Source organism: Salmo salar, chromosome ssa01 (genome assembly GCF_905237065.1).
Source record: "Salmo salar chromosome ssa01, Ssal_v3.1, whole genome shotgun sequence".
In the NCBI taxonomy this organism is placed as follows: domain Eukaryota; kingdom Metazoa; phylum Chordata; class Actinopteri; order Salmoniformes; family Salmonidae; genus Salmo; species Salmo salar.
Window position 1 is genome coordinate 9,700,527 of NC_059442.1, and position 22,359 is coordinate 9,722,885.

Below are 22,359 nucleotides of genomic sequence, written 5' to 3' on the forward strand. Positions count from 1 at the left end.
AGACTATTGTGTATGCTATTGCCCCCACTGTTGACCAGGCTCTTTTGGAGCTACAATCTGCCTTTATTGCTTTGCAGAAAGCCTTTGTTAAACTGAAATTGGTACTTACTTGTTTTATTTATTAACTTTTATTTAATCAGGGGAGCCCGATTGAGACCAGTCACATTTTCAATGTTGCTTTTAGGACATAAAATAAAAGATAAAACTACAAGATACAAAATACAATAACAAGTACATTACATTACATTAGAACATCACAGACATCATAAACATCACAAACATCACAGGCATCACAGACATCACAGACATCATAAACATCACAAACATCACAGACATCATAAACATCACAGGCATCATAAACATCACAGGCATCAAAAACATCACAAACATCACAGACATCATAAACATCACAGGCATCATAAACATCACAGACATCATAAACATCACAAACATCACAGACATCATAAACATCACAGGCATCATAAACATCACAGGCATCAAAAACATCACAAACATCACAGACATCATAAACATCACAGGCATCATAAACATCACAAACATCACAGACACTACAAACATCATAAACATCACAGGCATCACAAACATCATAAACAAATTGTAAAAGGAAATCAAAAACAATTGCACACCTCGGTGAACTCATTTATCATCAGGGTTTTAAACTGCCCTAATGGCGGATAAAACCAAGTATATTTCATTTTCCAAAACACTTAAAAATGTATATTTTTCTTTTTTAAATGCCTCCTTATTTTACCAGGTAAGTTGACTGAGAACACATTCTCATTTACGGCAAGGACCTGGGTAATAGTTACAGGGGAGAGGAGGGGGGATGAATGAGCCAATTGGAAGCTGGGGATGATTAGGTGGTCATGATGGTATGAGGGCCAGATTGGGAATTTAGCCAGGACACTCTTACGATAGGGGCCATGGGATCTTTAGTGACCACAGAGAGTCAGGTTACCCATTTAATGTCCCATCCGAAAGACAGAATTATGCATTAGTACATTGGATGGTGCCCACACTAACCGTGTCCCCACTTGTAAATATCTGGGCATCTGGATTGACGAAAAGCTATCTTTTAAAAAGCATATTGATGAGTTAGTTAAGAAGCTGAGAATATAAATGGGTTTCTTCTTTCGAAAATAGGTCATGCTTCTCGATACATAGCAAAGAGCAGATCATTCAGTCAACATTCCTGCCTGTTCTAGATTATGGTGACACCGTCTATATGAATGCAGCTGCCAATAAAGTGAAACCATTGGATGTAGTTTATCACATTGCTTTATTACAGGTTCAGTACACATCACTGCATTCTGTATTAGAAAGTAGGTTGTCCCTCTTTAAAGTCTGGTAGGTTGATGCATTGTTCTCTTTTTGTTTATAATGCTCTTTTACAGAAACTCCCGCTGTACCTAACATCATTACTAACCTTTAGAAAATACAAGTTACCATACCCAGTCTCGGTGATGGCTAACTCTGGAAATTTCTTTGGTTTCTACAGAGTTTTTTGCCACCTTGTGGAATAATCTCCCCCCCCAAATTTTTTTTTAATGATTTGCTGCTACAAGGGCATTTCAAACAGCTGATTGAGGATTTTTTTTTAATGAAGAATGTGTTTGTTTTCTATCACAGTGTTTTGGTTTCTCTGTTTGGCTTTTTATGCTGTATTGATGTGTATAGGGCTCATCTGCAAAAATGACCTTGGTCTCAGCAAGACTCCCTGACAGTCCCTGTCAAAATAAAGGTGAAATAAAAAATGTAAGTCTGTCGCCACCTAACCTCCTCTTCTTCACTGCACTGACCAGCTGAAAAGCCAGACTAATGATGAGCACCATATTGTATTCACCTATCAAATCTGTTCTAATCAGTGCAGATAATGGCTGGGAGACAAGATGACAGATTTTCAAGCAATTGAGCCTTTGCAGTGTTGAGCATGGATACCAATACAGTGTGCAATTTGACATTGGCGCCCTCATGTGGCAGAAATACACTACTACTTCTGCCAACAGAACCAAAGTATTCACAGGAGCACTCCCAGTGTTCGATCAGTTCGCACATTTATGCAGGAGTCTTTTTCGACTGTGTTCAGGATGAACTCCTCTCTCTGTGGATGCTACATTCCCTTTGAAAAGTAACATTCAATAGTATCATGTTTCTCCGGTACGAAAAAGAACAGTAAAGTAAATCTAAATATTTGTATTTGCTAATGTCTCTTTGTTTTTCAAGATAATTTATCTCTGTTCTAGGAAATGTATCGAATATGAACGGACATTTAAAATCTAAAAGAAAGCATGGTTTTGACACCTTTTTTTGAGGTTCAGAAACCTAATAAGGAGGCCTCTCAATATTCATAAGATGAAATGAGTTGAGTCATCCCGATGGGTAGGGCTGCCAACAGATTAACTGTCCAATAGCAGCCTGGACATTAGTGTTATGATAGGCATGCTTAGGGTCCCGCAGTCATAACACACTCGGAGAGACAGACAGACCCACGGCCTGTTAGACAGTGGCCACTCTGCTCCAGGGTCTCACACAGCCTGCCGTGTAGTGGAGCGGCAGCACACACTCTGTGAGAGGAGGAGAAGCAGGAGCCCTCTGACACAGCTGGAGGGGAGAGAAGACGTTACTAACAGTCCCTCGTCACCATGTCAGACTGCGGCTGCGAGGGACTGCCTATGGGTGAGTGTCAGACAGACAGGCAGAAAAACAGACAGGTAGACAGGCATTCAGACAAACGGAGAGAGAGGGAAAGCAGGCATAAAGACAGGCAGACAGAGAGGGCAGGCAGACAGACAGGGAGGGCAAGCAGACAGACAGAGAGGGCAGGCAGACAGACAGAGAGGGAAAGCAGACAGACAGAGAGGGCAAGCAGGCAGACAGAGAGGGAAGGCAGACAGACAGAGAGGGCAAGCAGGCAGACAGAGAGGGCAAGCAGACAGACAGAGAGGGCAGGCAGACAGACAGAGAGGGCAGGCAGACAGACAGGGCAGGCAAGCAGACTGTGAGGACAGACAGACAGACAGACAGACAGACAGACAGACAGACAGACAGACAGACAGACAGACAGACAGACAGACAGACAGACAGACAGACAGACAGACAGACAGACAGACAGACAGACAGACAGACAGACAGACAGACAGACAGACAGACAGACAGACAGACAGACAGACAGACAGACAGGGCCGATCAGCTCCTTCCTGTGTTGGTCTGAGACCACTGGGACAGCTCACCCTGCAAATATTCAGCCAGAGGAGCGCTTCCCTTCATGTGACCATATATGGAGACGTTATTTTCTGTACTTTTCTGTCATGTCGAGACTTATTTACATAACTGTGTGCATGTTTGTAGGAGAGAGGGAGGGGTTCTTAACAATGGTTTTCTGCTCGACAGTGCCTCACAGCGAGTGGCCGATAGTGATTTCTGTGTGATTAAATTTCCTGTAAGCAGTGTTCATTTCCAGAGTGGAACATGAGTTATCTAGTTTCTCTGACGTCATCAACAAAGGGTAATGAGCTGTTCCCACATGGGGTTGTGTGTTTATGTGTGCCCACGTATCTGGTACGACTGATGGGCATTAAGTGAGGGCTCATTTCACACAAGTACAGCATGAGACTGAGAAGAGCTGAAGGTTGACAGCAGCACCGGCAGGGGAGGAGAAAGAATGGGGTCTCACCCCGGCCCTCCCCATGGGGTCTAGGATAGTCCCTTCACTTTCTCACTCCCAGCACTCTCACTCCATGGCTATACTAAATCAAACTGTGTAGCACTAAACTAGCTAAGCAGACTGTAAGTTGAGAAAAGGGGACATGGGCATGTTCAAGACATCTTCGAGGCTCATCCTCGGGCTCCCCGAGTGACGCAGCGGTCTAAGGCACTGTATCTCAGTGCAAGAGGCGTCACTACAGTACCTGGTTTGAATCCAGGCTGTATCACATCTGGCTGTGATTGGGAGTCCCATAGGGTGTCGTCTGGGGTAGGCCGTCATTGTAAATAAGAATTTGTTCTTAACTGACTTGCCTAGTTAAATTAAAGGTTAAATTAGAAATAGAAAGTCTTATGTTGTGAGACATACAATTCTTTAAAGTTTATTAAAATAAAACAAATAGGAAATATATTCCGATGTGTATTTATTTAATTTGAATGAGTTTTGTTTTTCATTAACCAACTCAGTGGCCTTGTGGTGTCCGCCCTTACATTTGAAGGTTGGCAGTTCGGTCCACGGGCTGAGTCATACCATAGACTGTAAAAATGGGACTCGATGTGTCTCTGCTCAGATTGGGTGTAAGACCCTGTGGATAGACTAGTGTCCTGTCCAGTGTACTTGTACATCAAGCTGCCTCACGCTAGAAAAACAGGAGTTAGTAGACCATAATAAAACTTTATTCATAGGCTACTTGGCTAATGTATGGCCATGGAAAAAAAGAAGAAGAAAAGATTCACCTATGAGAAGCAGCTCCACCTTCAAGCAAGAGAATGGCATAGCAGAGGTTTAATAATAGAAATAGAATGACTAGAGCAGACACTCCTATTCTCTTCCCTTGAGGAGTATCTCTGTCCGGACCGGATCTATTGATAGATAGATAATTGCTATACCAACACTTAGGTCCTTGTGGCATATGTTCTTTGTGCACATGAAGATTTATGGTGGAATCATGGTAGAAAGAATGGGACAGCTATTATCCGGGTGGCCTACATAAATAGGCTACAACGCGCAATAAACTGGATGGTTCGAGCTCTGAATGCTGATTGGCTGACAGCCGTGGTATATCACATACCACGGGTATGACAAAACATTTATTGGGGTGACTGTTCACCTGCCGACAGGACAACGACCCTAAGCACACAGCCAAGACAACAGGAGGAGTGGCTTCGGGACAAGTCTCTGAATGTCCTTGAGTGGCCCAGCCAGAGGCCGGACTTGAACCCGATCGAGCATCTCTGGACAGACCAGAAAGTAGCTGTGCAGCAACACTCCCCATCCATCCTTACAGAGCTTGAGAGGATCTGCAGAGGAGAATGGGTGAAACTACAGGTGTGCCAAGCTTGTAGCGTCATACCCAAGAAGACTCAAAGCTATAATCGCTTCCAAAGGAGCTTCAACAAAGTACAATAGGTCCGAATACTTATGTAAATGTGATATTTCCATTTTTTATACATTTGTTTTTGCTTTTTCATTATGGAGTATTGTGATGTCATTATGGAGTATTGTGATGTCATTATGGGGTATTGTGATGTCATTATGGAGTATTGTGCGTAGATTGTTGAGGGGAAAAGCTATTTAATCCATTACAGAATAAGGCTGTAATGTAACAAAATGAGGAAAAAGTCAAGGGGTCTGAATACTTTACGAATGCACTGTGTATATATATATATAAAATTAAAATATACATCTATTTTTTAATGAGGCTACCCTACCAACTAACCCTATACTATTAAAATCCAGCACCTTATTCCACTACTTTAACTCTATCAGATCCTACCCAGGCCAACGACCTGAGAGGACAGGACACCACTTACTCAACACACCCTGTAACTCTTCTGAAGTCAAATCTCGTACCCCCAAATACTTCTCTGCTGCTGCCACCAAAACATCTATTTTCTGTGATTTGTGTTTCATCTCTGTGGTACAGTTGATAACCATTGCTATGAACACTAACAAGCCAATCTTACTGAAACATATCACTCCTTTGCCTGTCCCTCTGTTCTGGCACAGATCTACTACTCATGGCAATCCTCTCAGAATCCCTCACACTTGACCAATCCTCCTCTACTTTCTTAAATGCATCAGCATAGGACACTTTCTGCACTACTCTAAACCTGGCAACCTCAACCTGCCTCACGCACCGGACACCTCCGATTCCCAGCAACATGAGCACCCTTACAGTTGAAACGTGACTTCTTCCACTGAAACTACACATTCCTCTGTCCCATGTCCTCCTGCACACTTCCCACACCTTTGGATTCTCCCTCCTACACACTGCTGCGACATGCCCGTAAATGTGACACCTGAAACACCTCAGTGCATTCGTCACAAAAGCTCTAACAGCATAACTCATACAGTTGATGTAGGAAGTTTACATACACCTTAGCGAAATATATTTTAACTCAGTTTTTCACAATTCCTGACATTTAATCAGAGTAAAAATTCCCTGTTTTAGGTCAGTTAGGATCAGCACTTTATTTTTTTATTTTATTTATTTCACCTTTATTTAACAAGTTCTAATTTACAACTGCGACCTGGCCAAGATAAAGCAAAGCAGTTCGACACATACTGTAAGAGGTGCGTAACTGGCTGCAGGGAAGTCAGGTGCAGGAGAACAGAACTGGGTAATAACCCGGAGCAGTTTAATATGCAAAAACCAACGGCACCCAGAACAACAAAATATGGGTACAAAATAACCCGTTGCGAACCAATCAGAGTGCACAAACACTTTACAACAAACAATTTCACACACAAACATGGGGGGAACAGAGGGTTATATACACGACAAGTAATGAGGGAATGTAAACCAGGTGTGTGGGAAAACAAGACAAAACAAATGGAAAATGAAAAGTGGATCGGCGATGGCTAGAAGACCGGTGACGTCGACCACCGTACGCCGCCGGAACAAGGAGAGGAACCGACTTTGGCGGAAGTTGTGACAAACACAGAGTTACACATGGAATAAACAAACATGCAATCAATAATACAGTAGAAAAATCTATATACAGCATGTGCAAATGAGGTTGGATAAGAGAGGTAAGGCAATAAATAGGCCATAGTGGCAAAGTATTTACAATATAGCAATTAAACACTGGAATGGTAGGATGTGCAGAAGATGAATGTGCAAGTTGAGATACTGGGGTGCAAAGGAGCAAGATAAATAAATAAATACAGTACGGGGATGAGGTAGATTGGATGGGCTATTTACAGATGAGCTATGTTCAGGTGCAGTGATTTGTGAGCTGCTCTGACAGCTGGTGCTTAAAGCTAGTGAGGGAGGTAAGAGTCTCCAGCTTCAGAGATTTTTGCTGTTCGTTCCAGTCACTGGCAGCAGAGAACTGGAAGGAGAGGCGGCCAAAGGAAGAATTGGCTTTGGGAGTGATCAGTGAGATATACCTGCTGGAGCGCGTGCTACGGGTGGGTGCTGCTATGGTGACCAGTGAGCTGAGATAAGGCGGGGCTTTACCTAGCAGAGACTTGTAGATGACCTGGAACCAGTGGGTTTGGCGACGAATATGAAGCGAGGGCCAGCCAACGAGATCATACAGGTCGCAGTGGTGGGTAGTATATGGGGCTTTGGTGACAAAACGGATGGCATTGTGATAGACTGCATCCAATTTGTTGAGTAGAGTGTTGGAGGCTATTTTGTAAATGACATCGTCGAAGTCGAGGATCGGTAGGTGGGTCAGTTTTACGAGGGTATGTTTGGCAGCATGAGTGAAGGATGCTTTGTTGCAAAATAGGAAGCCAATTCTAGATTTAATTTTGGATTGGAGATGCTTAATGTGAGTCTGGAAGGAGGGTTTACAGTCTAACCAGACACCTAGGTATTCGTAGTTGTCCACATATTCTAAGTCAGAACCATCCAGAGTAGTGATGCTGGACGGGCGGGCAGGTGCGGGCAGCGATCAGTTGAAGAGCATGCATTTAGTTTTACTTGTATTTAAGAGCAGTTGGAGGCAACGGAAGGAGAGTTATATGGCATTGAAGCTCATCTGGAGGTTAGTTAACACAGTGTCCAACGAAGGGCCAGAGGTATACAGAATGGTGTCGTCTGCGTAGAGGTGGATCAAAGAATCACCAGCAGCGAGAGCGACATCCTTGATGTATACAGAGAAGAGAGTCGGACTGAGAATTGAACGCTGTGGCACCCCCATAGAGACTGCCAGAGGTCCGGACAACAGGCCCTCCGATTTAACACACTGAACTCTATCAGAGAAGCAGTTGGTGAAACAGGCGAGGCAATCATTTGAGAAACCAAGGCTGTTGAGTTTGCCGATAAGAATGTTGTGATAGACGGAGTCGAAAGCCTTGGCCAGGTCGATGAATACGACTGCACAGCAATGTCTCTTATCGATGGCGGTTATGATATCGTTTAGGACCTTGAGCGTGGCTGAGGTGAACCCAAGACCAGCTCTGAAACCAGATTGCATAGCGGAGAAGGTACGGTGAGATTTGAAATGGTCGGTAATCTGTTTGTTAACTTGGCTTTCAAAGGTCTGTAGCAGTTTGGGTCTAGAGTGTCTCCCCCTTTGAAGAGGGGGATGACCGCGGCAGCTTTCCAAACTATGGGAATCTCAGACGATACGAAAGAGAGGTTGAACAGGGTAGTAATAGGGGTTGCAATAATTTCATCAGATAATTTTAGAAAGAGAGGGTCCAGATTGTCTAGCCCGGCTGATTGGAGGGGTCCAGATTTTGCCGCTTTTTCAGAACATCAGCTATCTGGATTTGGGTGAAGGAGAAGTGGGGGAGGTTTGGGCGAGTTTGCTGTGGGGAGTGCAGGGCTGTTGACCGGGGTAGGGGTAGCCAGGTGGAAAGCATGGCCAGCCGTAGAAAAATGCTTATTGAAATTCTCAATTATTGTGGATTTATCGGTAGGGACAGTGTTTCCTAGCCTTAGTGCAGTGGGCAGCTGGGAGGAGGTGCTCTTATTCTCCATGGACTTTACAGTGTCCCAGAACTTTTTTGAGTTTGTACTACAGGATGCAATTTTCTGTTTGAGAAAGCTAGCCTTAGCTTTCCTAAATGCCTGTGTATATTGGTTCCTAACTTCCCTAAAAAGTTGCATATCACGGGGGCTATTTGATGCTAATGCAGAACGCCACAGGATGTTTTTCTGCTGGTCAAGGGCAGACAGGTCTGGAGTTAACCAAGGGCTATATCTATTCCTAGTTCTACATTCTTTGAATGGAGCATGCTTATTTAAGATGGTGAGTACGGCACTTTTAAAGAATAACCAGGCATCCTCTACTGACGGGATGAGGTCAATGTCATTCCAGGATACCCTGGCCAGGTCAATTAGAAAGGCCTGTTGGCAGAAGAGAATGTGAAATGTCAGAATAATAGTAGAGAGAATGACTTATTTCAGCTTTTATTTCTTTCATCACCTTCCCAGTGGGTCAGAAGTTTACATACACTCAATTAGTATTTGGTAGCATTGCCTTTACATTGTTTAACTTGGGCCAAACGGTTTGGATAGCCTTCCACAAGCTTCCACCAATAAGTTGGGTAAATTTTGGCCCATTCCTCCTGACAGAGTTGGTGTAACTGAGTCAGGTTTGTAGGCCTCCATGTTCGCACACACTTTTTCAGTTATGCCCACACATTTTCTATGGGATTGAGGTCAGGGCTTTGTGATGGCCACTCCAATACCTTGACTTTGTTGTCCTTAAGCCATTTTGCCACAACTTTGGAAGTATGCTTAGGGTCATTGTCCACTTGGAAGACCCATTTGCTGCCAAGCTGCAACTTCCTGACTGATGTCTTGAGATGTTGCTTCAATATATCCACATAATTTTCTTCCCTCATGATGCCATCTATTTTGTGAAGTGCACCAGTCCCTCCTGCAGCAAAGCACCCTCAAAACATGATGCTGCCACGCCCGTGCTTCACGGTTGGGATGGTGTTCTTCAGCTTGCAAGCCTCCCCCTTTTTCCTCCAATTATAACGATGGTCTTTATGGCCATTATGGCCATTTTTGTTTCATCAGGCCAGAGGACATTTCTTCAAAAAGTATGGTCTTTGTCCCCATATGCAGTTGCAAACCGTATTCTGGCTTTTTTATGGCGGTTTTGGAGCAGTGGCTTCTTCCTTGCTGAGCGGCCTTTCAGGTTATGTTGATATAGAACTCGTTTTACTGTGGATATAGATACTTCTGTACCTGTTTCCTCTAGCATTTTCACAAGGTCCTTTGCTGTTGTTCTGGAATTGATTTGCACTTTTCGCTCCAAAGTACGTTCATCTCTAGGAGGCAGAACGCGTCTCCTTCCTGAGTGATATAACGGCTGCGTGGTCCCATGGTGTTTATACTTGCGTACTATTGTTTGTGCAGATGAATGTGGTACTTTCAGGCGTTTGGAAATTGCTCCCAAGGATGAACTAGACTTGTGGAGGTCTACAAATTATTTTCTGAGGTCCTGGCTGATTTCTTTTGATTTTCCCATGATGTCAAGCAAAGAGGCACTGAGTTTGAAGGTAGACGTTGAAATACATCCACGTGTACACCTCCAATTGATTCAAATGATGTCAATCAGCCTATCAGAAGCTTCTAAAGCCTTGACCTCATTTTCTGGACTTGTCCAAGCTGTTTAAAGGCACAGTCAACTTAGTGTATGTAAACTTCTGACCCACTGGAATTGTGATACAGTGATATAAGTGAAATAATCTGTCTGTAAACAATTGTTGGAAAAATTACTTGTGTCATGCACAAAGTAGATGTCCTAACCGACTTGTCAAAACTATAGTTTGTTAACAAGACATTTGTGGAGTGGTTGAAAAACGAGTTTTAATGACTCCAACCTAAGTGTATGTAAACTTCCGACTTCAGTTGTATATCTTAACATTACTTTGTCAGGTAAAGACTCTAAATCAAAGCTCAAGAGAACAGACTGTGTCACCTCTGTTTCACCATGCTCTCGGCTGGGTCTGCGTCAACCCAAACGGTGGGCTTCACAAACACCAGGAATTTTCAACTTCAATTGCTCCACAAGACAAAAATGTTAAATAACTTCACACCTTTTAGAGGGTTAAGGTTCCCACACAGCCATATTTCCATGTTACAGCACTTGTTAATGGAAGACAGAGTTGACAACCTGTTATAAATTAGCTATCAAAGCATCTCCGAACACCTGTGTGTAGTGGAAGAAGGACGCCAGAATAGTTTTGTAATTGAAAAATACTGTCGGGTGCGACTGTGTTAAAACCGATTAAAACAGTGTACAGTATGTGTATATTTTTGCATTTGTGAAATTATTTTGATATGATATGAATGTAGAGGGCTTTTATGTTTACAAACCGTATCGCAAACGGGGATTATTAACGTTTTCTAAATGGTAAAAAATAGCATTTAGATTGTAGTTCCCATGGAGCCTGCTGTGGTCAATATGTTCAGCTGAGAACCCAAGACGGGGGAAGCTGTGGGCCCCCTTGGGCCCCCTTGGGCCCTCGACAGCTAGGTTCCCACTAGATGGGCAAGTGGCAAAGTCAAAATTGGCTACACTAAAAATGTATGAAAACAAAATGTAGCTTTTGGTCTTAATTTAAGGTTGGGGTTAGATATCAGGTTAATGGTGGTGTTAATGTTAGGGTTAAGTTTAAAATCTGATTTCAAGATGAGAAATAGTAGAAATAGACGGAGTTTAGACTGCCACTTCCCCAGATTGTAACAACCCTGACAGTCTCATGTGCTACAACTCCCTAACACTAGGTGTCAGTATGCACACATGTTTACAAATGTGTACATTCCTTCAGTATGAGCAAAGGCTGGAAGCTGGTTGGAAGTGGAAATGTTTGTGGTTTGTCGTGGCAACAATGCATAAGAACGAATGTGAGACAATTTCAGTGTCTTATGGTACGAAGGAAAGTACCTGACTGGAAAAACGTTATCAAAAGTAGTGAAAACTGTAAGGCTTTCAAGAACTGTAATATGGACAGATTATTTTGAGGTCTGATGCCTTTAATATACACTTATTGCCTTTGGTAAGAGTATACATTACTCTTTATGAAGCATATGAACTAAAACATGACATATTGTAGGCTGTAATCATGATGTCAGCTATATTGAGTGAGAGAATCCACAGCACACCATATCTAAGTAAGTAAGCATTTCATTGTAAGGTGTCACCTGTTGTATTTGGTGCATGTGACTAATACGATTTGATTTGATTTGATCTACCTTTAGGCCATGTCCAAGACACATGAATCTCTGTTTCAAATCAAACCAAATCAATTTTAATTTGTCACATGCGCCGAATACAACAGGTGTAGACCTTACAGTGAAATGCTTACTTACAAGCCCTTAATCGACAATGCAGTTTTAAGAAAAATACCCCCCACTCCAAAAAAATCAATAAAAGTAACAAATAATTAAAGAGCAGCAGTAAAAAAAAAAAAAAAAATTATTTGATGCAATACCTTTACTCTCCAATTGATTTGCAGTGCTAGCTCATACCACGGTCATCCTGGGGCAAGAAACAAAGGATGAGTAGGATGGTGGGGACTAGGTGGTGGAGGAGGTGGCAGATTGGGTACCTGCCTGGTGAAACTGAGATGTATTATACATGTGATGAGAGTTGACAGTTCTGCGTGTGTGACAAATAGCCATCAGTTTTAACTCCAAGAGCTGTAGACTGTACATGGGGATGGGGATAGTTTCTGGGCCACTGATGTCAAACATCCCTCTATCGCTTGACTACAAGTACCCCTAGTGATATGACGTCTATTGTGGCCTAGGTTTGCCTTACACACGTTTGATTAGTGAGGTATTACAAATCTATCGCTGAACGTTGCTTTTAGTTTGGGTATTGATGGGGGATCCTCCAATCAAACTGATAGGAATATTTAATCAAGGTAAAGTTGAAGTCGTTAAAACTCGTTTTTCAACCACTCCACAAATTTCTTGTTAACAAACTATCGTTTTGGCAAGTCGGTTAGGACATCTACTTTGTGCATGACACAAGTAATTTTTCCAACAATTCTTTACAGACAGATGATTTCACTTATAATTCACTGTATCAAAATTCCAGTGGGTCAGAAGTTTACATACACTAAGTTGACTGTGCCTTTAAACAGCTTGGAAAATTCCAGAAAATGAGGTCAAGGCTTTAGAAGCTTCTGATAGGCTAATTGACATCATTTGAGTCAATCGGAGGTGTACCTGTGGATGTATTTCAAGGCCTACCTTCAAACTCAGTGCCTCTTTGCTTGACATCATGGGAAAATCAAAAGAAATCTGCCAAGACCTCAGAAAAAAAATTGCAGACCTCCACAAGTCTGGTTCATCCTTGGGAGCAATTTCCAAACGCCTGAAGGTACCACATTCATCTGTATAAACAATAGTACGCAAGTATAAACACCATGGGACCACGCAGCCGTCATACCGCTCAGGAAGGAGACACATTCTGTCTCCTAGAGATGAACGTACTTTGGTGCGAAAAGTGCAAATCAGTCCCAGAACAACAGCAAAGGACCTTGTGAAGATGCTGGAGGAAGCAGGTACAAAAGTATCTATATCCACAGTAAAACGAGTCTTATATCGATATAACCTGAAAGGCCGCTCAGCAAGGAAGAAGCCACTGCTCCAAAACCGCCATAAAAAAGACAGGCTATGGCTGGCAACTGCACATGGGGACAAAGATCGTACTTTTTACTTGGATTAAATGTCAGGAATTGTGAAAAACTGAGTTGAAATGTATTTGGCTAAGGTGTATGTAAACTTCCGACTTCAACTGTATATTGCTAGGTTTCAATGCAATTTGCGTCAGATTTACATGCAAGTATTCTAAAAATGTGTTCCCACCAGAGATGTTTCCATCAAACTGCATTTTTGCAGATAGAAGTCTGTGCGTGATGACCTAGTGCACATACAAATAACTTATGAGGTTATATAAAAGTTCTATGGTTTTCCATCGCATTGTCAACTCTACTGATGGTTTTGTCACAAAAACTGTTGTGTTATACAGCAAATGTACCCACTCTGGTCTTGGCATGTGCGCTCTAGCCAACAGCTCGCAGATACAGTGCAGGTAGGCTACCTACATTATGAGATGATGATAAGAGCAATATCATTTTGCATTTGTCAAATGGCAGCCAAGCATCGATCATCATGTCACCAGAATATGACCCTCGATATTTATTGGAAAGGAGCTTCAAGCTCATCACCTTGCCCACTCAGCACGTGACATCCATGGATGTCGAATTATGGGCGATATCAGGTACCGTCCGTTGTGGCCGCTATTTCGTCCCAAAATAATCATCCCAAAGGTGGAGGGGTTGGGGGGGGGACACAATGCTTAGTCCGGGTAGCCATTTGATTAGCTGTTCAGGAGTCTTATGGCTTGGGGGTAAAAGCTGTTGAGAAGACTTTTGGTCTTAGACTTGACGTTCCGGTAACGCTTCCCATGCGGTAGCATGGGGTGACTGGAGTCTTTGACAATTTTTATGGCCTTCCTCTGACACCGCCTGGTGTAGCCCCAGTGATGTACTGGGCCGTACGCACTACCCTCTGTAGTGCTTTGTGGTCGGAGTGATGCCCACTGTAGTGCTTTGCGGCAGTGATGCAACCAGTCAGGGTGCTCTTGATTTTGCAGTTGTAGAACCTTTTGATGATCTGAGGGCCCATGCCAAATCGTTTTAGTTTCCTGAGGGGGAATAGGCTTTGTTGTGCCCTCATCACGACTGTTTTGGTGTGTTTGGACCATGTTAGTTTGTTGGTGATGTGGACACCAAGGAACTTGAAGCTCTCAACCTGCTCCACTACAGCCCCATTGATGAGAATGGGGCGTGCTCAGTCCTCCTTTTCCTGTAGTCCACAATCATCTCCTTTGTCTTGATTATGTTGAGTGATAGGTTGTTATTCTGGCACCAGCCGGCCAGGTCGACAAGACAGCCTATAGGCTGTCTTGTCGTTGTCTGTGATCAGGCCTACCACTGTTGTGTCGTCTGCAAACTTAATGATGGTGTTGTAGTCGTGCCTGGTCATGCAGTCGTGGGTGAACATGGAATACAGGAGGGGACTGAGCACGCACCCCTGAGGGGCTCCAGTGTTGAGGATCAGTGTGGTAGATGGGTTGTTTCCTACCCTCACCACATTGAGCACTATGGTGTTGAACGCTGAGCTGTAGTCAATGAATAGCATTCTCATGTAGGTGTTCCTTTTGTCCAGGTGGGAAAGGGCAGTGTGGAGTGCAATAGAGATTGCATCATCTGTGGATGTGTTAGGCGCCCGTAAAACTGCTGCCATTCCTTCCGCCGCCATCTTGAGATCCATGAAAATAATGATATATTGCATAGCCTATATTGATTAAATTATAGTTGCTTCATGGAAATGTCCACAATAAAACATTCATACAATATTAATAGTTTTTTGACAAATTTAGCAAGTCAAGTTGTCAGATGTTCTGACAGAATATGAGTGAAAATGGCCTGTAATCTTATGGGTGCACAATTTCACAACTAAATGTATAACTATTTGAGTTACCTTATTTTAACTACCAATTTACTTCTGTGACAACGTTCCTGCGCAAGTGCTAGGGGGACAAAAGACTTTGAGCCATTCGCACCATTTGCTCCTCTCGCGACCACACAGAAGCAACACAGCACAGCACCGACTTTCAATAACATGAGGACAAGCGAGAGTGGAGACTGTAAGTACATCCTGAGGAGCTGCCCAGAGCATGTGCTGGGGTCAACAGTTGTGTCACCAAAAATTGCCTGGAAGCTGTTCATTAGTGACAACATCATTGACGAGGTCTTAAAGTGTACAATTTTAGAAGGACGGAGAATCGCGACAGCAAAAGGGACAGAGTGGAGAGAGGTCAACAAAGAGGAACTAAAGGCCTTCATTAGTTTAACCCTCCTCGCCAGCATGGAGAAAAGGTGGGATGTCTCCACACAGGAGCTATTTTTGGATCCACTGCAGAATCCAATGTATAAGGCCACCACGTCGGTCGGAAGATATGAAGATATCCCTCGCTACCTGAGGCTTGATGACAAGAGGATCAGAGTGTTCAGAGAGGCAACGGACCACCTGGCAGCCTTCCAGTATGTGTGGGACATTTTCCTTGCAAACTGTAGAGGAAGGTTCATCCCCAGCGACTGCATCACAGTAACTGAGCAGCTTTCCTCCTGATGTGACGCTTGGCATTCCGTCCAAAGAGTTCAATCTTGGTTTCATCAAACCAGAGAATCTTGTTTCTCATGGTCTGAGAGTCCTTTAGGTGCCTTTTGGCAAACTCCAAGTGGGCTGTCATGCTCCTTTTACTGAGGAGTGGCTTTCGTCTGGCCACTCTACCATAAAGGGCTGATTGTTGGAGTGCTGCAGAGATGGTTGTCCTCCTGGAAGGTTCTCGCATCTCCACAGAAGAAATAAGGCATTGGAAAGATGTGGGGTGAAGAAAGAGAGCCAGGGCTAGAAGAGGAAGAGGTGCCAGCTCTGCCCAAGTGCAAAGGTTAGAAAAGTCAGCTGCTGGTGTTCTCAGTGCAACAAACAAATCTGCAAAGAGCACAGTCACATGCTTGCGGTTTGTGACAAACGCATGGACTAAGACAGCATAAGTAAACATCACACACACGCACACTTTGTTCCTTTTAGTGTTCATGTTTTCTAAATTCACAATTGTTACTGTTGTTTATATTGATGACGAACATTGGATTTTCAAATAAATGTTTAGAAATATTGTAAAACATACCAAAGGTGGTTTTGTTTTGTCCTTCACATTAAAAGGACCTATATACTAGGCGGTGTCAGAGGAAGGACCAAAAAAGCGGTACTGGAGCGCCAAGTCTAGGTACTGGAACACAAGTCAAGTCTCCTTAATAGCTTCTACCCCCAAGCCTTAATAGCTTCTACCCCCAACTGCTGAAAAATTCATTAATCAAATGGCCACGGGGACGATTTACCCCCTGTATATAGCGTGTGAAATCGGATGGCCTGTTGTCCGGGCCTCTGGTAGTCTCTATGGGGGTGCCACAGGGTTCAATTCTTGGGCCAACTCTTTTCTCTGTATACATCAATGATGTCGCTCTTGCTGCTAGTGAGTCTCTGATCCACCTCTACACAGACGACACCATTCTGTATACTTCTGGTCCTTCTTTGGACACTGTGTTAACAACCCTCCAGACGAGCTTCAATGCCATATAACTCTCCTTCCGTGGCCTCCAACTGCTCTTAAATACAAGTAAAACTAAATGCATGCTCTTCAACTGATCGCTGCCTGCACCTGCCCGCCCGTCCAACATCACTACTCTGGACGGTTCTGACAACTACAAATACCTAGGTGTCTGGTTAGACTATAAGCTCTCCTTCCAGACTCACATCAAACATCTCCAATCCAAAGTTAAATCTAGAATTGGCTTCCTATTTCGCAACAAAGCATCCTTCACTCATGCTGCCAAACATACCCTCGTAAAACTGACCATCATCAACTTCGGCGATGTCATTTACAAAATAGCCTCCAATACCCTACTCAATAAATTGGATGCAGTCTATCACAGTGCCATCCGTTTTGTCACCAAAGCCCCATATACTACCCACCACTGCGACCTGTACGCTCTCGTTGGCTGGCCCTCGCTTCATACTCATCGCCAAACCCACTGGCCAGGTCATCTACAAGACCCTGCTAGGTAAAGTCCCCCCTTATCTCAGCTCACTGGTCACCATAGCAGCACCCACCTGTAGCACGCGCTCCAGCAGGTATATCTCTCTGGTCACCCCTAAAGCCAATTCCTCCTTTGGCCGTCTCTCCTTCCAGTTCTCTGCTGCCAATGACTGGAACGAACTACAAAAATCTCTGAAACTGGAAACACTTATCTCCCTCACTAGCTTTAAGCACCAGCTGTCAGAGCAGCTCACAGATCACTGCACCTGTACATAGCCCATCTATAATTTAGCCCATACAACTACCCCTTCCCCTACTGTATTTATGTATTTGTTTTGCTCCTTTGCACCCAATTATTTCTATTTCTACTTTGCACTTTCTTCCACTGCAAATCTACTATTCCAGTGTTTTACTTGCTATATTGTATTTACTTTGCCACCATGGCCTTTTTTGCCTTTACCTCCCTTATCTCACCTCATTTGCTCACATTTTATATAGACTTATTTTTCTACTGTATTATTGACTGTATGTTTGTTTTACTCCATGTGTAACTCTGTGTTGTTGTATGTGTCGAACTGCTTTGCTTTATCTTTGCCAGGTCGCAATTGTAAATGAGAACTTGTTCTCAACTTGCCTACCTGGTTAAATAAAGGTGAAATAAAAAAAAAATAAAAAAAAATATAGCCTCATATTCAGCTCATGTGACAAATAAAAGGTCATTTGGGATGCTCTGGATTGACGTGTACGAAAGCGTTCCTGTTCCCGCCAATATCCAGCAACTTTGCACAGCCATTGAAGAGGCAGATACCTTAAAAAAAAGGTATCTGTATTCCAAGTCATGTGAAATCCGTAGATTAGGGCCTAATACATTTATTTCAATTTACTGATTTCCTTAAATGAGCTGTAACTCAGTAAAATCTTTGAAATTGTTGCATGTTGCGTTTTATATTTTTCTTCAGTATAGAAATCTAACTAGCTATCATAGTTTGTGAGAAAGGGACATTAATAAACCACCAAGAAGGGGAGTTAAGGACAATCAGTTGGTCAAATTAATGTAGCTAACTACTGCTGGTGATTATCTAGTCATTGGTGTGTGTGTGTGTGTGTGTGTGTGTGTGTGTGTGTGTGTGTGTGTGTGTGATGTATGTGTGTGTGTGTGTGTGTGTGTGTGTATGTGTGTGTGTGTGTGTGTGTGTGTGTGTGTGTGTGTGTGTGTGTGGCGCTAACTAACATTAGTTATGTAGCTAGCTAGCTAAAGTTAGCAAACTTTTTTTACTCCAGCAGCGTTAGCTACTCTGGCTACTTAACGTTAGCTACTCTGGGTGACGTTACCTGCAGTCAGATGCTTCATAGCTAGTAAACAAGGCGGGAAAGCATAGTTAGATGGTTTGCTAACTAGCTTGCTGTAGTTATCCAACGATCATAGTTCGCTAGCTAGCTCGTAAGAGGGGCTAAATATAGCGCTAAGAGAGGGGAATATGGTTGGCTAAATTGACCTACTGTTGGTGCGCCAGCATGCACTTTTATGCCTAGATACATTTGATTACTGCACCATTTGTATTAGTTTGTTAGTTAGTCAAACATGTTTTAAGTGCGCAAAATCATGAATCAGGTCCACATTTTGTTAAAACTTTCATCCCCTCTGTGTGTGTGTGTGTGTGTGTGTGTGTGTGTGTGTGTGTGTGGCGCTAACTAACATTAGTTATGTAGCTAGCTAGCTAAAGTTAGCAAACTTTTTTTACTCCAGCAGCGTTAGCTACTCTGGCTACTTATTAACGTTAGCTACTCTGGGTGACGTTACCTGCAGTCAGATGCTACATAGCTAGTAAACAAGGCGGGAAAGCATAGTTAGATGGTTTGCTAACTAGCTTGCTGTAGTTATCCAACGATCATAGTTAGCTAGCTAGCTCGTAAGAGGGGCTAAATATAGCGCTAAGAGAGGGGAATATGGTTGGCTAAATTGACCTACTGTTGGTGCGCCAGCATGCACTTTTATGCCTAGATACATTTGATTACTGCACCATTTGTATTAGTTTGTTAGTTAGTCAAACATGTTTTAAGTGCGCAAAATCATGAATCAGGTCCACGTTTTGTTAAAACTTTCATCCCCTCTGTGTGTGTGTGTGTGTGTGTGTGTGTGTGTGTGTGTGTGTGTGTGTGTGTGTGTGTGTGTGTGTGTGTGTGTGTGTGTGTGTGTGTGTGTGTGAGCACTGAAGAATGCAGTTCCAAACTGAGAGAGCTGTGCATTCCATTACCAGAGTTTTGTTAGGCTGTGATGAACTTCACTTTATTACTGAGTGACAACTGTAATATCTAGCTAGTGATATTATCATACCAGTGGCATAAATGTTAACTGTCAATAAGTCACTTAATGGTGAGCCATGGAATAATTCAAAATGTATATTTTGTCAGGCTGGATGTTTGAAATATGTGTTTGTGATTTGAGTCATGCTTCTTCAGTAATAGAATAAAGACTATTAGCACTTGAATGTTGTAAATAAATAATGTGTGTAGATACTGGAGTGATGTATGATTGTTAATAAAAAAAAATCATAGACCATTTTTTTTATACTGTGTCCATGTGTATGCAAGTACGTTAAATGAAACAACAACCTGAAAAATGTATTTTCAACTTTCAACCAAAACCGAATGTAGATGGACGTCTTTATATAGTCGTTTTTTTTCAACAACGTTAAAAAATACATATTTTCAATGATATGAAAAATACGTCTTTTCAACTTTCAACCAAAACCGAGCGTAGATTGGAAATCGAGCCTATTCGTCTTTTCAACTGCATTTTGCTAGGTGGTTACAGATTCACCACCCTTTGAAGTTCGTCATAACTTATTTAATAAATAGCCTAATAAACTGCATGGTTTTCCGAGTCATAGTGGGAGGACCACAAAAAGATCCCACCGTGTCAAACAAACAAACTGTCCTGCCGGCATTTATACAATTGTACAGGCATTTTCATCAGCCCAGGCGTGACTTTTTTCAAGTAATTAATCTTAATGAAATGGTCGGATGGAAACCAATGACTTATGTAAACCCTGGATTGCTGATGCTGTGTATTGGCCATTGAGAGGCTTTGTAGCCAGCGGTCGGCCATATTGGTACTCCCCAGTAGGAGCAGTCCTACATTGGAATGAATGGAATTCTACAGTAGATCAATTAAATGTTTCAAGGGCAAATTGCACGTATTTAAGTATTTTGTTGTTGTAGTGGGGACAGCAACATTAATATTCTCTAAAAAAGATATTTGTTCCTATTTATTTTTGTTTAGCTCACACAATATAATTTAAAAGTATTCATTAAGGTGTCTGTAATATAATAAATGTGTCATAAACTAATGTAGATACATTTACATTTACATTTTAGTCATTTAGCAGACGCTCTTATCCAGAGCGACTTACAGTAGTGAATGCATACATTTCATTTCATACATTTTTTTTTTTCCTGTAATGCATTTATATAGCTTCCAAAAGTACCAAGATGGCTGCGCAGTGGCTTCAGTCATCCAGGGTTTATACACATCATTGATGGAAATGTGGTTTATGACATTGTATACAGTACATTGGAATGTCCTCCACCGTGGATGCTGAGATGCATGGTTTCACAAGCTGCGTTTATTCTTGGCTGTATTGATTTCAAGTACTGGCTCTGTGTGCCTTTTGACTGTAGGTCTAGCTGAGATTACTTGAGTTGCTTTCCAAGTGATGCATTCAAAGCCTGAGTCAGATGCAAAATAAGTGTGTGTGTGTGTGTGTGTGTGTGTGTGTGTGTGTGTGTGTGTGTGTGTGTGTGTGTGTGTGTGTGTGTGTGTGTGTGTGTCGTGTCCTGCTATCTGTGTGTTCCTATCTGTACAGGAAGTGGGGGAGGGGACAAGTCAGATGTGATTAATATTGTAGTCGCTTCACAGAACATGATGCATCGCACGCCTCAGAAAATACAAATGGTACGGACCTATTGGACCCATTCTACACAGTGATGAAGTACTGTATCCAGTGTCCACTGGAATGTCTGCACTCTGTAGTTCAGGGGTTAGTCCAGGGGTTCCCAAACTTTCTCACTCGGGGTCCCTACTTCCAGCATTGGGCAACATTCCGTTCCCCCGCCATGTCTATTTCTATAGGCACAAGCACTATTCATGACACAAACTGTTCACAACCCTCTTGTTGGTGGAGAGAATTTTGCAGGTTTAAAGCTTATTTCCTGCAACTCTATGTAGCCGTTTTAAAGCAATTCTATACATCTTCTGACCTACCTGTGTCCAGTGGTGTAAAGTACTTAAGTAAAAATACTTTAAAGTACTACTTAAGAAGTTTTTTGGGTATCTGTACTTTACTATTTATAGTTTTGACAAATTTTACTCCGCTATGTTGTTAAATAAAATAATGTACTTTTTAATCCATACATTTTCACAGACATCCAGAAGTACTCGTTGCATTTTGACAGTAAAATTGTCCAATTCACACACTTATCAAGAGAACATCCCCGGTCATCCCTACTGCCTCTGATCTGGTGGACTCACTAAACAGAACTGTTCCGTTTGTTAGAGTGTTGGAGTGTGCCCGTAGCTATCTGTAAAAAAAAACTATTCTGGTTTGCTCCATATAAGAATTTTGAAGTGATCCACTCTTCTGGGAAGTAGATGCTAAACTACAGGACTGTTTTTGCTAGCACAGACTGGAATATGTTCCAGGATTCTTCCGATGCATTGAGAAGAACACCACATCAGTCATTGGCTTTATCAATAAGTGCATTGAGGACGTCGTCCCCACAGTGACTGTATGTACATACCAGAATCAGAAGATATGGATTACAGGCAACATTCGCACTGAGCTAAAGGGTAGAGCTGCCACTTTCAAGGTGAGGGACCTGCTGTGCCCTCAGACGAACCATCAAGCGCCAATACAGGACTAAGATTGAATTGTCCTACACCGACTCCGATGCTCGTTGGATGTGGCAGGGCTTGGAAACAATTACAGACAACAAAGGGAAGCACAGCCGCGAGCTGCCCAGTGACACGAGCCTACC

The 22,359-nt window shown here is 42.7% G+C and overlaps 1 protein-coding gene across 1 annotated transcript in view; it reads left to right on the top strand.

The window, feature by feature from the left end:
• The first annotated feature begins 2,477 nt into the window (after nucleotides 1–2,477).
• LOC106608927 (echinoderm microtubule-associated protein-like 1) overlaps nucleotides 2,478–22,359 on the top strand; it is a 90,085-nt gene continuing 70,203 nt past the window's right edge. The window contains exon 1 of the mRNA XM_014207439.2: nucleotides 2,478–2,697. Within this exon, the coding sequence (XP_014062914.1) occupies nucleotides 2,664–2,697 (34 nt within the window). The 5' untranslated portion in view covers nucleotides 2,478–2,663. The remainder of the gene's footprint in view (nucleotides 2,698–22,359) is intronic.